The 12,658-nt window shown below is 43.5% G+C and overlaps 2 protein-coding genes across 6 annotated transcripts in view; one reads left to right on the top strand and one right to left on the bottom strand.

Moving 5' to 3' along the window:
* Positions 1 to 12,658, top strand: part of ralgps2 (Ral GEF with PH domain and SH3 binding motif 2) — a 144,219-nt gene that overhangs the window by 72,540 nt on the left and 59,021 nt on the right. The gene's annotated exons all lie outside the window — the stretch shown is intronic.
* The window catches only part of angptl1a (angiopoietin-like 1a), a 43,743-nt gene continuing 31,393 nt past the window's right edge, over positions 309 to 12,658 (bottom strand). The window contains exons 5-7 of the mRNA XM_046300693.1: positions 2,239 to 2,432; positions 1,224 to 1,494; positions 309 to 1,012 (exon numbers count right to left, since the gene is read on the bottom strand). Of these exons, the coding sequence (XP_046156649.1) occupies positions 825 to 1,012; positions 1,224 to 1,494; positions 2,239 to 2,432 (653 nt within the window). The 3' untranslated portion in view covers positions 309 to 824. The remainder of the gene's footprint in view (positions 1,013 to 1,223; positions 1,495 to 2,238; positions 2,433 to 12,658) is intronic.

Raw genomic sequence — 12,658 nt, 5'->3', positions numbered from 1 at the left:
AATATATTTACATACCAAAGCGAGCTGGGCTGTTCTCACATCACAAAGCACATTGTTACAATCCGTTTCCTCTCTGTGGGAACCCCGAAACAACAAGCACAAACAAAGCAAGAGAGAGAGGGGGTGAGTTAAATGTACATGAAGACTGTACCAAGTCTTGTCAGTAAGGGGGGCATGCCTCTCAACCCTTTGACTGTGGAACGTTTTTAACTGATGACATCATATGGAACTTATTCAATCTTTAGTACGCTGTGAAGAAAGGCATTCACTAGCAACAGACTCAGCTAGAGACGAGCAAAATAAAACGGCAAAATTAACCATTTATTTTCCAGTCAACATGTGTGAAATAAGCATCTGAAATTCCTAATGTAACCACCTTCATAGCGTATTGAAGTTTGACATTGTGGAGGACCATACAGAGTATAACATAGTGACTGTTGTAGAAGGCTGTGGCAGCTAGCTCTGTGTTAGAGTTCATACTTTGTCTGTCCACTGCTGTCTTTCACAGCACTATCATATGGCTGTCTGGCCATGTTAGAGAGGACTCAATAGAAGCACAGCTGAAACAATAGCAGAACGCTGTGTCATCTTTCCTTCAGAGATTCTGAAGAAGAACCAGGGTTTCCATGAAGCAGTTTGATATGGGATTTGGGTCTCGACAGTTAAACAGCTTCTATGCTCTGCTTAAAAATGTAAGAAAGGAAAAGAATGGGAAGATGATGGGTAGCTTGGTGGAGAAGTTGAGACGTCACGGGGTGGGAGGGTTGGGATTAGGATGGGTCAAAGGTCATGGCATAGATAGTGGGGTGGAGACTGTTCCAGGCTCAGTCGATAGGTCGTATCATTATACGGACAGACTTGAGGGAGTACGATCCGCCTCCGTACTCAGCCCAGAAGATTCCATCCTGGAACTTACTGCGGTAAACCCCTCCGCTGTACCACACTCCATTCAGGTTGGTCTGACCACAGGCGTTGTACCACCAACCTCCCTTATGGAAGTGGGCACAGTTACCTAGCGATGGGAGAGGAGGAGAGAAAGGCTTAGTGGTACAGAATATTCTAGTGGTAGTTGTCACTTGAGCAGAGATGTTACAGAGATGGACCACAGTACAGAGTAGCTTGAGCAACAGTGTGCTTGGGAAACTGTAGCATAGCAGTGTGTTGGTGTACTAGTACAGTATTGTACCCGTATTCTAGCGTACACTGTTTTTCCCTTGTTTTACCTGAGAAAGCATCCTTGTCCCTGTCCAGTGTGGTGAACATTTTCCCATTGTGGCTGCTGAGGGAGTCTCCAGCGTTTCCCTGGTAGGTGCCCAGTCTCAGGCGGTAGCCCTCACTCTCAGGCTCCAGGCGGAAGCTGCTGTACTCAGCATACACCTTCTTCCCCACCCAGTCCTCCAGCTCTACCAGCAGCCTGTAGTCCCCCTGCTTTGCCAGGTTAAAGATGTTCTCCAGACCCAGCCAGTATTCACCATCTATGTTCCCAAAGCCTTTCTGTAGGGGTAGAGACACAGCAGGTTATATTATATATGCTTTCCAGGTTACAAGGGTTTCTAGTAAATGGTTAAAGGTTTGTGAGTTGTGTGTGGTTGTGTAGTTTCACACCTAAAGCATTTAGAATGTTCCGGTCATCCACCAACTAGCCTAAACGGCAGCAGTTTTTCTAGTCAGGAACCACACCTCTATCTGCAGACAGTAGATACAGTCACGCTCAGAGGACAAAAATGGTTAGTCAGTCGGGAGACTCCACTAAATGTGATTTCTCGCCACACGTTAAAGGAAGCCAAACCTTCAGAATCAATGGAACATGTTGAAACTCAGTTGGAGACGATAATGTGTCAAAGTTCTGCCTCTGCTTTCCCAGTCAAGGTGAATTAACTGGCTGTGGCTGGGGAGAAAGACTATGGGGGCTGCACAGATACCACACACACAGACGCACACATTGGCAGGGCCAGGGCTTTCTCCAGAGTGATGGAGTGTGTTAGCAGCCTAGTGTGTTGGCGGAATGGTGTTGGTTATGTAACAAAGGAGGGGAGATTAGGGGGACGTGGAGCTTCCTACATCAGCCCCTGCCTGTCCCTGCTGGGGTCACAGCTGATTGGAGGTTTGAGGGAGAGGGCTGGACTTTACAGGCCATGGGTTAGCTCCAATGGCTCACTGGTTAACAATAGACAGATGGATGCAGATACTTTTGTTCTCTCGGTGTGTGTCAATGTGTGATCGTCTGCGCTACACCACCTTGTAGTTCTCCCAGTTCCTGAAGAAGTTGACCGATCCATCCTTCCTTCTCTGTAACACGGTCCAGCCTCCGTTGTCTAAGCTGTGTTCACACCAGGCCTGGATCAGCTGTTCATTACTCTCTGCCTTCAGCAGGTACATCCCACTGGTGCTGTGGCCCGCCTGGCGCACCTGGTAGCAGTCCTTAAACGGACCTGAGAGAAAGGAGAGGGGGGAGGGAGGAATGGGTCAGTGCCTGCGTTGTCATAGCCAATGTCTCTACTCTGTTTGTCCTTCAGTGCTGCTTCTATGACATAACATTCTCTTCACTAATCACCAAACCATATCCTGCCTCAGGTGAATAAGATGTCTTCTTTCATCACAGACACAAAATACATTATGTAGCATTCGCTGAGGAGAGAGGCAGGGGGGAGGAGAGGCGGGGGCAGGAGAGAGGGCACCAAAGATGGTGCTAGAGAGAGGAGAGGTCATAAGCAGATGAGCTCCTGCATTTTTCAGCATGTTATTTTTTTTTTTAAAGATTTAGATAAACTTACATTTTTTTGTCAGGGACATATACAGGATGCTACCCTGTACAAAACTACCTTCACTCCAAATCAAAACCTACAACCTGATTTTGGACAGAATTACGGAATCACCTGAAAGGTTTACAACTACCAAATATTATTATTCCAAAACTATACAGCAAATGCTCTGGAAAACAACAGAAACCTGAAAACACCATCCAACCTGGAACTGAGTTAGTAATGTTTAGTCTAAAGCTATATTTTATTTCCAAAAGCCAAGAAGAAAAATACATACTTTACTTTATAAGGACTGAATGCTAAATTAAGGCTGCCAAGCTTGATACAACTTCAATTAGCACTGACGTGTGAAGTGAGAGGTGTCAAAGCCCTTTCCATTGTTGGGCTAGAGTCGCACGGTCTACTCCAACCAAAAGGAGAAGCCTTAGAAGCTGCCTCCCACTGTTCAGAGGTAATTAAAATACAATGCCCTGTGTATGTAAAGAATGATAAGACACGAAAAGAGTACAAAATGAAGCTCCTTATGGAATATCAAGACACTTTGTGCTGACCATTATAAAAATGGAAACCCCGAGCAAGGTCAGCCCAGACCTCTTCTTGATATAGCCCAACAGCAGAAAGTCAACCTCCCAGCACAGAGTACTACATTTACCCAACTGGTGGTAAGGCAGGTGGACGCAGGTGATTACACTACACTCAGCACAGACCCAGACAACAGTCCAGCACAACAACACCCCCTTAATCAGACCCGGAGAGCTGGAGGTGGAGAGAGACATATCTGTACTCTGGACTAGAGGTCGACCGATTTATGATTTTTCAACTCCGATATTGATTATTGGAGGACCAAAAAAAGACTATAGCAATTAATCGGCCGAATATTTAAAAAAAAAAAAAAATTTAATTGATTTTTTTTAGAAATGTTTTTTTAAATATTTTTTTTATAAACCTTTAAAAACAAAATCTATATTTGTAATAATGACAATTACAACAATACTGAATGAATACCTTTTTTATTTAATTTAATATAATACATCAATAAAATCAATTTATTCTCAAATAATGAAACCTGTTCAATTTGGTTTAAATAATGCAATAACAAAGTGTTGGAGAAGAAAGTAAAAGTGCAATATGTGCCATGTAAGAAAGCTAACGTTTAAGTTCCTTGCTCGGAACATGAGAACATATGAAAGCTGGTGATTCCTTTTAACATGAGTCTTCAATATTCCCAGGTAAGAAGTTTTAGGTTGTAGTTATAGTATTTATAGGACTATTTCTCTCTCTACCATTGGTATTTCATATACCTTTGACCATTTGATGTTCTAATAGGTACTTTAGTATTGCCAGCCTAATCTCGGGAGTTGATAGGCTTGAAGTCATAAACAGCGCAATGCTTGAAGCATTGCGAAGAGCTTCTGGTGAACGCAGTAAAGTGCTGTTTGAATGAATGCTTACGAGCCTGCTGCTGCCTACCACTGCTCAGTCACTGCTCTATCAAATCATAGACTTAATTATAATATAACAACACACAGAAATAAGAGCCTTAGGCCTTTCAGTGAAATGCGGAACCGTTCCGTATTTTATCTAACAGGTGGTATCCATAAGTATAAATATTGCTGTTGCATTGCACAACCTTCAATGTTATGTCATAATTACGTAAAATTCGGGCAAGTCAGTTCGCAATGAGCCAGGCGGCCCAAACTTTTGCATATACCCTGACTCTGTGTGCAATGAACGCAAGAGAAGTGACACAATTTCCCTAGTTTAAAATTGCCTGCTAACATAATTTTTTTTCAACTAAATATGCAAGTTAAAAAAAATATATACTTCTGTGTATTGATTTTAAGAAAGGCATTGATGTTTATGTTTAGGTACATTCGTGTAACGATTGTGCTTTTTTTCACAAATGCGCTTTTGTTAAATCATCCCCCGTTTGGCGACGTTGGCTGTCTTTGTTAGGAAGAAATGGTCTTCACATAGTTCGCAACAAGCCAGGCGGCCCAAACTGCTGCATATACCCTGACTCTGTTGCACACAATGCAAGAGAAGTGACACAATTTCCTATTTAAAAGAAATTCATGTTAGTAGGCAATATTAACTATATATGCAGGTTTAAAAATATATACTTGTGTATTGATTTTAAGAAAGGCGTTGATGTTTATGGTTAGGTACACATTGGTGCAACGACAGTGCTTTTTCCGCGAATGCGCTTGTTAAATCACCCGTTTGGCTGTGATTCAATGATAATGTAACAGGCACCGCATCGATTATGCAGGACAAGCTAGATAAACTAGTAATATCATCAACCATGTGTAGTTAACTAGTGATTATGTGAAGATTGAATGTTTTTCACAAGATACGTTTAATGCTAGCTAGCACCTTACCGTGGCTCCTTGCTGCACTCGCATAATAGGTAGTCAGCCTGCCACGCAGTCTCCTCGTGGAGTGCAATGTAATCGGCCATGATCGGTGTCCAAAAATACAGGTTACCGATTGTTATGAAAACTTGAAATCGGCCCTAATTAATCGGTCAACCTCTACTCTGGACTGTGGTGAGACAACTTCAACAGGAGAAGGAGCAGGAGAAAAACAGAGGAACAGACTGCTGGAGGAGAGAGTGAGGGGGATGGCGTGTGACAGAACAACCCATTAGAGAGGTGGCCACCCCCGCAGAGAAGTCTGCAGAACCGCCCACCTCAGCTCCTGACAAAAGTCTCAACACCACAGCAGAACAGTCCACCCTGGATCCTGACCATGTCGACATCACAGTGAGACAAAGAAATGAAGAACCTCAAGCCCAGAGAATCTAACCCCCTGTGAGCCCCCCCCCCCACACACACACACATGCACCCACTGAGGACATAGTCATGGCCAAAATTTTGAGAATGACACAAATATTAATTTCCACAAAGTTTGCTGCCTCAGTGTCTTTAGATATTTTTGTCAGATGTTACTATGGAACACTGAAGTATAATTACAAGCATTTCATAAGTGTCAACGGCTTTTATTGGCAATTACGTGACGTTGATGCAAAGAGTCAATATGTGCAGTGTTGACCCTTCTTTTTCAAGACCTCTGCAATCTGCCCTGGCATGCTGTCAATTAACTTCTGGGCCATATCCTGACTGATGGCAGCCCATTCTTGCATAATCATTGCTTGGATTTTGTCAGAATTTGTGGATTTTTGTTTGTCCACCCGCCTCTTGAGGTTTGACCACAAGTTCTCAATGGGATTAAGGTCTGGGGAGATTCCTTGAAAATGTATATTTGTGTCATTCTCAAAACTTTTGGCCACGACTACACAAGAAACAGATTGTCTGCTAAATGACTTAAATGTAATGTAATGTACTCCTTATGGACTCAAATGGGAAATGTATACAAGAAAAACAACATTTTTCCAAACAGTGTGTCTAAACTCTGGTGTCCAAACTCCCAGCGCGCCCGAGACCTTCTGCCTGAGAACCAACTAGGTTCACCCGGCCACATAATAATACACACAGGCACAAACGACTTGAGAGCAGGAAAGGGAGTGATTGAAAAAGCTTCTTCTACTTTCCCCGATGCACAAGTGCTTATATCCACCCTGCTACCATAAATATCCTGCTACTATACAGCTGTTAAACAAGTATTTCCCGTGACTGTGCCTCAAAACAAAATGTTTACCTGGCCCACCACTCCACTCTGGACTTGAACAGCCTTTATGACCAGGTCTACCTATACAAGGCAGCAGTGCCGGACCTATGCATAGAGGACCACGCTAAGAGGGCCTACATCGACCACATAACCCCCTACCCCCCAAGTCAACCATGCCCACATTCCATTTAGGCCCCCTCAGATCAGATCTATGGCCCTCCTGCCAACCCCATGCACACACCCTCACAAGAGGGCCTCATCATGGAAGTCACACACATACGCTCAGGCCATGAGCAGGCAAACAGGCCAAACCCCCACTCTTACACTAGCCCAAGCCAATGGCATGTACCAGATTCTCAAACACACGACCAACAACATTGGACATTTTATGGAACACAAAGCCTTCACTATCTCATCCTGGAATATCCAAGGTCTGAGGTCGTCTGCCTTTGGCCTAAAGAGTAGGAACCTGGACTTCATCAAAGACATTGAAATACAGACATTGTCATCTTACAAGAAACATGATACAGAGGAGATGGACATACTGGTTGCCCTCCCTTGTCCCTCTCCCTCCCCTTGTCCCTGCCCTCTTGTCCCTCTCCTTTGCCTACCCCCATTTGCCCTCTCCCTCCCTCTTGGCCCTCTCCTTGGCCTACCCCCCTTGGACCTGTCCCTCCCCCTTTCCCTCCACTTTTTCCTTCCCCTGTCCCCTTGTCGCTCTCCCTCCACTTTCTCTTTCCCCTGTCCCCTTGTCCCTCCACTTTCTCCTTCCCCTGTCCCCATGTCCCTTCTCTTTCCCCTTGTCCCTCCCTCCACTTTCTCCTTCCCCTGTCCCCATGTCCCTCTCCCTCCACTTTCTCCTTCCCCTGTCCCCTTGTCCCTCCCTCTACTTTCTCCTTCCCCTGTCCCCTTGTCCCTCTCCCTCCACTTTCTCTTTTCCCTGTCCCCTTGTCCCTCTCCCCTTGTGTCCTTGGCCCTTTTCCTCGCTCTCCCCTTCTCCCTCGCTCTCCCCCCCTTGGCCCCCTCTCCCCTTTGGCTCCTTCGGCCCTCTCCCCCCTCCCTCCCCTCGGCCCTCTACATTTTTCCCTGCCATCAGGCCTTTCTCTCTGGACTCTTTCCTCTTCAGTCCTTTCAACTGCCAATAGTCCCAGCATTATTAGATTAGGAAAATGCTGCTCTGCCTGAAGGAACTTTAGACTCACTCGTGTGACACACACACACACACACACACACACACACACACACACACACACACACACACACACACACACACACACACACACACACACACACACACACACACACACACACACACACACTTAGACTTTACGCTGGGGGCTATTTTAGTTGGTTATGGTGCCAGGTTTCCTTCAGACGTGACGCTTGGCATTCAGGCCACTGTGTTCTTGGGGACCTTCAATGCAGCAGAAATGTTTTGGTACCATTCCCCAGATCTGTGCCTCGACACAATCCTGTCTCGGCGCTCTACAGGCTATTCCTTCGACCTTATTGCTTGGTTTTTGCTTTGACATGCACTGTCAACTGTGGGACCTTTTTTTTTTTTAGACAGGTGTGTGCCTTTCCAAATTGTGTCCAATCAATTGAATTTACAACAGTTGGACACCAATCAAGTTGTAGAAACATCTCAAGGATGATCAATGGAAACAGGATGCACCTGACCTCATTTTCGAGCAAAGACTCTGAATGCATATGTAAATAAGATATTTCTGTTTTTCCTTTTTAATACATTGGCAGAAAATTCTAAAAGCCTGTTTTCACTTTATCATTATGGGCTATTGTGTGTAGATTGCTGATGATTTTCGTTTATTTAATCAATTTTAGAATAATGCTGTAACGTAGCAAAATGTGGATAAGGCAAGGGGTCTGAATACTTTCTGAAAGCACTGTATATGGAAAAATGAGTTTAAACATTTTGACCAATCGATTGGTTGAAAGAACAGGACATCTCTGTTGACCACTATTTTTTCTTTTCTTTTTTTTCTTGAAAAACTCCATAGTCTGTAACGATTTACAAGCATTCCCAAAACATGATGCACAGTACTCCGTAATGTGTTGGATTGGATTTGCATTCAAGACAAAAAGTAAATTGCTTTGCCACATTTTTTGCAGTATTAATTTAGGGCCTTGTTTTAAACAGGATGCATGTTTTGGATTATTTGTATTTTGTACAGGCATCCTTTTTACTCTGTCGATTAGCTTAGTATTGTGGAGTAACTGCAATGTAGTTGTTCCATTCCCCTGTCACAGCCATTAAACTCTAACTGTTTTTTAAAGTCACCATTGGCCTCATGGTGAAATCCCTGAGCGGTTTCCGTCCTCTCCAGCAACTGAGTTAGGAAGGATGCCTGTATCTTTGTAGTTACTGGGTGTATTGACACCATCCAAAGTATAAGTAATACCATGCTCGAAGGGATATTCAATGTCTGCTTTTTTTTACCCATCTACCAATAACCGGCCTTTGCAAAGCATTGGAAAATCTCCCTGGTCTTTGTGGTTGAATCTTTTTGAAATTCAGTGCTCGACTGAGGGACCTTACATTAATTACCTGCATGTGTGGGGTACAGAGATGAGGTAGTCGTCATAAAATCATGTTAAACACTATTATTGCACACAGAGCGAGTACATTGCAACTTAAGTCCAAGATGGCGTAGCAGTCAGGCGTCTTGTAACATTTTGCCTAATGTTTAAACTGCGTTAAAACGTTTTGAAAAGGTCATAAAATTCCATGGCAATGTACAATGTAGAATAATGGTCCTATTACGTATGTATGACCACTAGGGCTTGTTAATGAAGCTCTATCTACCGCAACCCTTTCCGGCCATAGAACGCAGCTACAGTAACATGTTGATAGCTACAATTGGTAACTTTTCAGACAATAACAAAATGTGACAATTCTGCTCTGGCATAATGTTCATTATTTTGTTTTCCGTAACAACAAATGTCGCTGATTTGATTAGCTGCTGTCTTTATATTGGGGGGGGGGTGATAAGCTTTAATATTGCAGATTGTGGCATCCGTCAACGTAATTGTCTGCATAATTTCCTATCCCCCATTTAGAGTACCAGTACAGTTTGGACACACCTAATCATTCAGGAGATTTCTTACATTTTACTATTTTCTACATTGCAGAATAATAGTGTAGGCTAACTATGAAATAACACATATGGAATCATGTAGTAACCAAAAAAGTATTAAACAAGTAAAATATATTTTAGATTCACCCTTTGCCTTGATGACAGCTTTGCACAAACTTAGCATTGTATATTATCCTCTAACCCTAGCACCCCTCCCCTAATTAGAGTGAACTAATGAAAAACAACTCTTAGGCTTCTACTTCCAGCTTATACATACTATATACATTTTACGAACACAGTATATTATACATTAGTTATCGTGTTATTTTTAGTCCCACACTTCAGCTCACTCAACCCCTCCCATCTATCTCCGAACATCATCCAGTTTCTATTTGCCAAATATTTTTCAACTGTGCTTGTGGTGTTTCGCAACAGTTATGAACCTTTCTATTCTCATAATTTCTAAAGATTGTAAATGAAAGATACATGTTTTTGCTAAGATTATATTATTGTTCGATTTGACTATGACTTTTGAAATCACAGAGCAGTACTATTTGCACAGTTGGCTCCAGGTAAATGTTGCAATTCTACAGCCATTCCTGAACCTGTGACCAAAAACAAGCTACCAGATCAAATAATCTTGTGGTTTTCATCGCAGCAAAATCTGCAGAGCTGGGATGGTTTTATCATATATAAAACCCCTGTCTTAGGTCAGTTAGGATCACCATTTTATTTTAAGAATATGAAATGTCAGAATAATAGTAGAGTGATTTATTTCAGCTTTTATTTCTTTCATCACATTTCCAGTGGGTCAGAAGTTTACATACATTCAGTTAGTATTTGGTAGCGTTGCCTTTAAGTTGTATAACTTGGGTCAAACATGTCGGGTAGCCTTCCACAAGCTTCCCACAATAAGTTGGGTGAATTTTGGCCCATTCCTCCTGACAGAGCTGGTGTAAATGAGTCAGGTTTGTAGGCCTCCTTGCTCACACATGCTTTTTCAGTTCTGCCCACACATTTTCAGAAAGGTCAGGGCTTTGTGATGGCCACTCCAACACATTGACTTAAGCCATTTTGCCACATATTTGGAAGTATGCTTGGGGCCATTGTCCATTTAGAAGACCTATTTGCGACCAAGCTTTAACTTCCTGACTGATGTCTTGAGATGTTGCTTCAATGTATCCACATATTCCCCTCCTCATGATGCCATCTATTTTGTGAAGTGCACCAGTCCCTCCTGCAGAAAAGCACCCCCACAACATGTTGCTGCCACCACAGTGCTTCACAGTTGGGATGGTGTTCTTCGGCTTGCAAGCCTCCCCCTTTTCCTCCAAACGTAATGATGGCCAAACAGTTCTATTTTTGTTTAATTGGACCAGAGGACATTTCTCCAGAATGTACGATCTTTGTGCAGTTGCAAACCGTAGTCTGCCTTTTTTTTCTGGCGGTTTCGGAGCAGTGGCTTCTTCCTTGCTGAGCTGCCTTTCAGGTTGTCGATATAGGACTCAATTTACTGTGGATATAGATACTTTTGTACCTGTTTCCTCCAGCATCTTAACAAGGTCCTTTGCTGTTGTTCTGGGATTGATTTGCATTTTCGCACCAAAGTACGTTAATCTCTAGGAGACAACGAGTCTCCTTCCTGAGCGGTATGACGGCTGCTTTGTCCCATGGTGTTTTCCTTGCGTACTATTGTTTGTACAGATGAACGTGGTACCGTCAGGTATTTGGAAATTGCTCCCAAGGATGAACCAGACATGTGGAGGTCTACAATTCTTTATTTTTTTTTAGGTCTTGGCTGATTTCTTTGGATTTTCCCATGATGTCAAGAAAAGCACTGAGTTTGAAGGTAGGCCTTGAAATACATCTACAGGTAAACCTCCAATTGACACAAATGATGTCAATTAGCACTTTAGAAGCTTCTAAAGCCATGACATAATTTTCTGGAATTTTACAACCTGTTTAAAGGCACAGTCAACTTAGTGTATGTTAACTTCTGACCCACTGGAATTGTGATTACAAGTCAAATAATCTGTCTGTAAACAATTGTTGGAAATATTACTTGTCATGCACAAAGTAGATGTCCTAACTGACTTGCCAAAACTACAGTTTGTTACAATAAATTTGTGGAGCTGTTGAAACACTTAGGTTGGAGTCATTAAAACTTGTTTATGTAAACTTCTGACTTCAATTGTACATATAATGTGGGAAAAACGGTATGTGAACATAATTATAGTGACCAGTGTTCAATGACTATGTACGTAGGGCAAAGCAGTCTCTGTTCAAGGCAGGGTATTGGGCGGAGGGTGTTTTAACTGTGTAATGGCTTGGAGATGGAAGCTGTTTATCAGTCTCTCGGTCCCAACTTTGTTGCACCTGTACGGTCTCCTTCTTCTAGATTGTAGGGGGGTGAACAGGCTTTGGTCGGGTGGCTGAGGTCCTTTATGATCTTCTTGGCCTTCCTGTGACAGCTGGTGCTGTAGATGTCTTGGAGGGCAAGCAGTGTGCCCCCGACGATGCATTGGGCTGACCGCACCACCACCGTGTAAAGCCCTGCGGTTGTGGGTGGTGCAATTGCCGTACCAGGCAGTGATGCAAGCCGACAGGATGCTGTCAATGAGGCTCTCAATAATAAGTAAAATAATATAATTTTTTTTGTTGAATTATACCCCTTTTTCTCCCCAATTTTCGTGGTAACCAATTGTTTTTAGTTGCTACTATCTTGTCAACTCCCGTACGGGCTCGGGAGAGACCAAGTTTGAAAGTCATGCGTCCTCCGATACACAACCCAACCAAGCCGCACTGCTTCTTAACACAGCTCGCATCCAACCCGAAAGCCAGCCGCACCAATGTGTCGGAGGAAATACCGTGCACCTGGCAACCTTGGTTAGCGCGCAATGCGCCCGGCCCGCCGGTGCGCGATGAGGCAAGGACATCCCTACCTAACCCGGACGACTCTAGGCCAATTATGCGTCGCACAACGGACCTCCCGGTCGCGGCCGGTTGCGACAGAGCCTTGGCTTGGCGCGAACTCAGAGACTCTGCAGTACAGCGCTCTTAACCACTGCGCCACCCGGGAGGCCTATAAGTGAAATAATCTATAAACAGTTGTTGGAACAATGACTTGTGTCATCCACAAAGTGGATGTCGTAAACAACTTGCCAAAACTAT

The sequence above is a fragment of the Oncorhynchus gorbuscha genome, linkage group LG15 (assembly GCF_021184085.1).
Source record: "Oncorhynchus gorbuscha isolate QuinsamMale2020 ecotype Even-year linkage group LG15, OgorEven_v1.0, whole genome shotgun sequence".
Lineage (NCBI taxonomy): Eukaryota > Metazoa > Chordata > Actinopteri > Salmoniformes > Salmonidae > Oncorhynchus > Oncorhynchus gorbuscha.
This window is presented reverse-complemented; position numbering and strand designations above follow the sequence as displayed.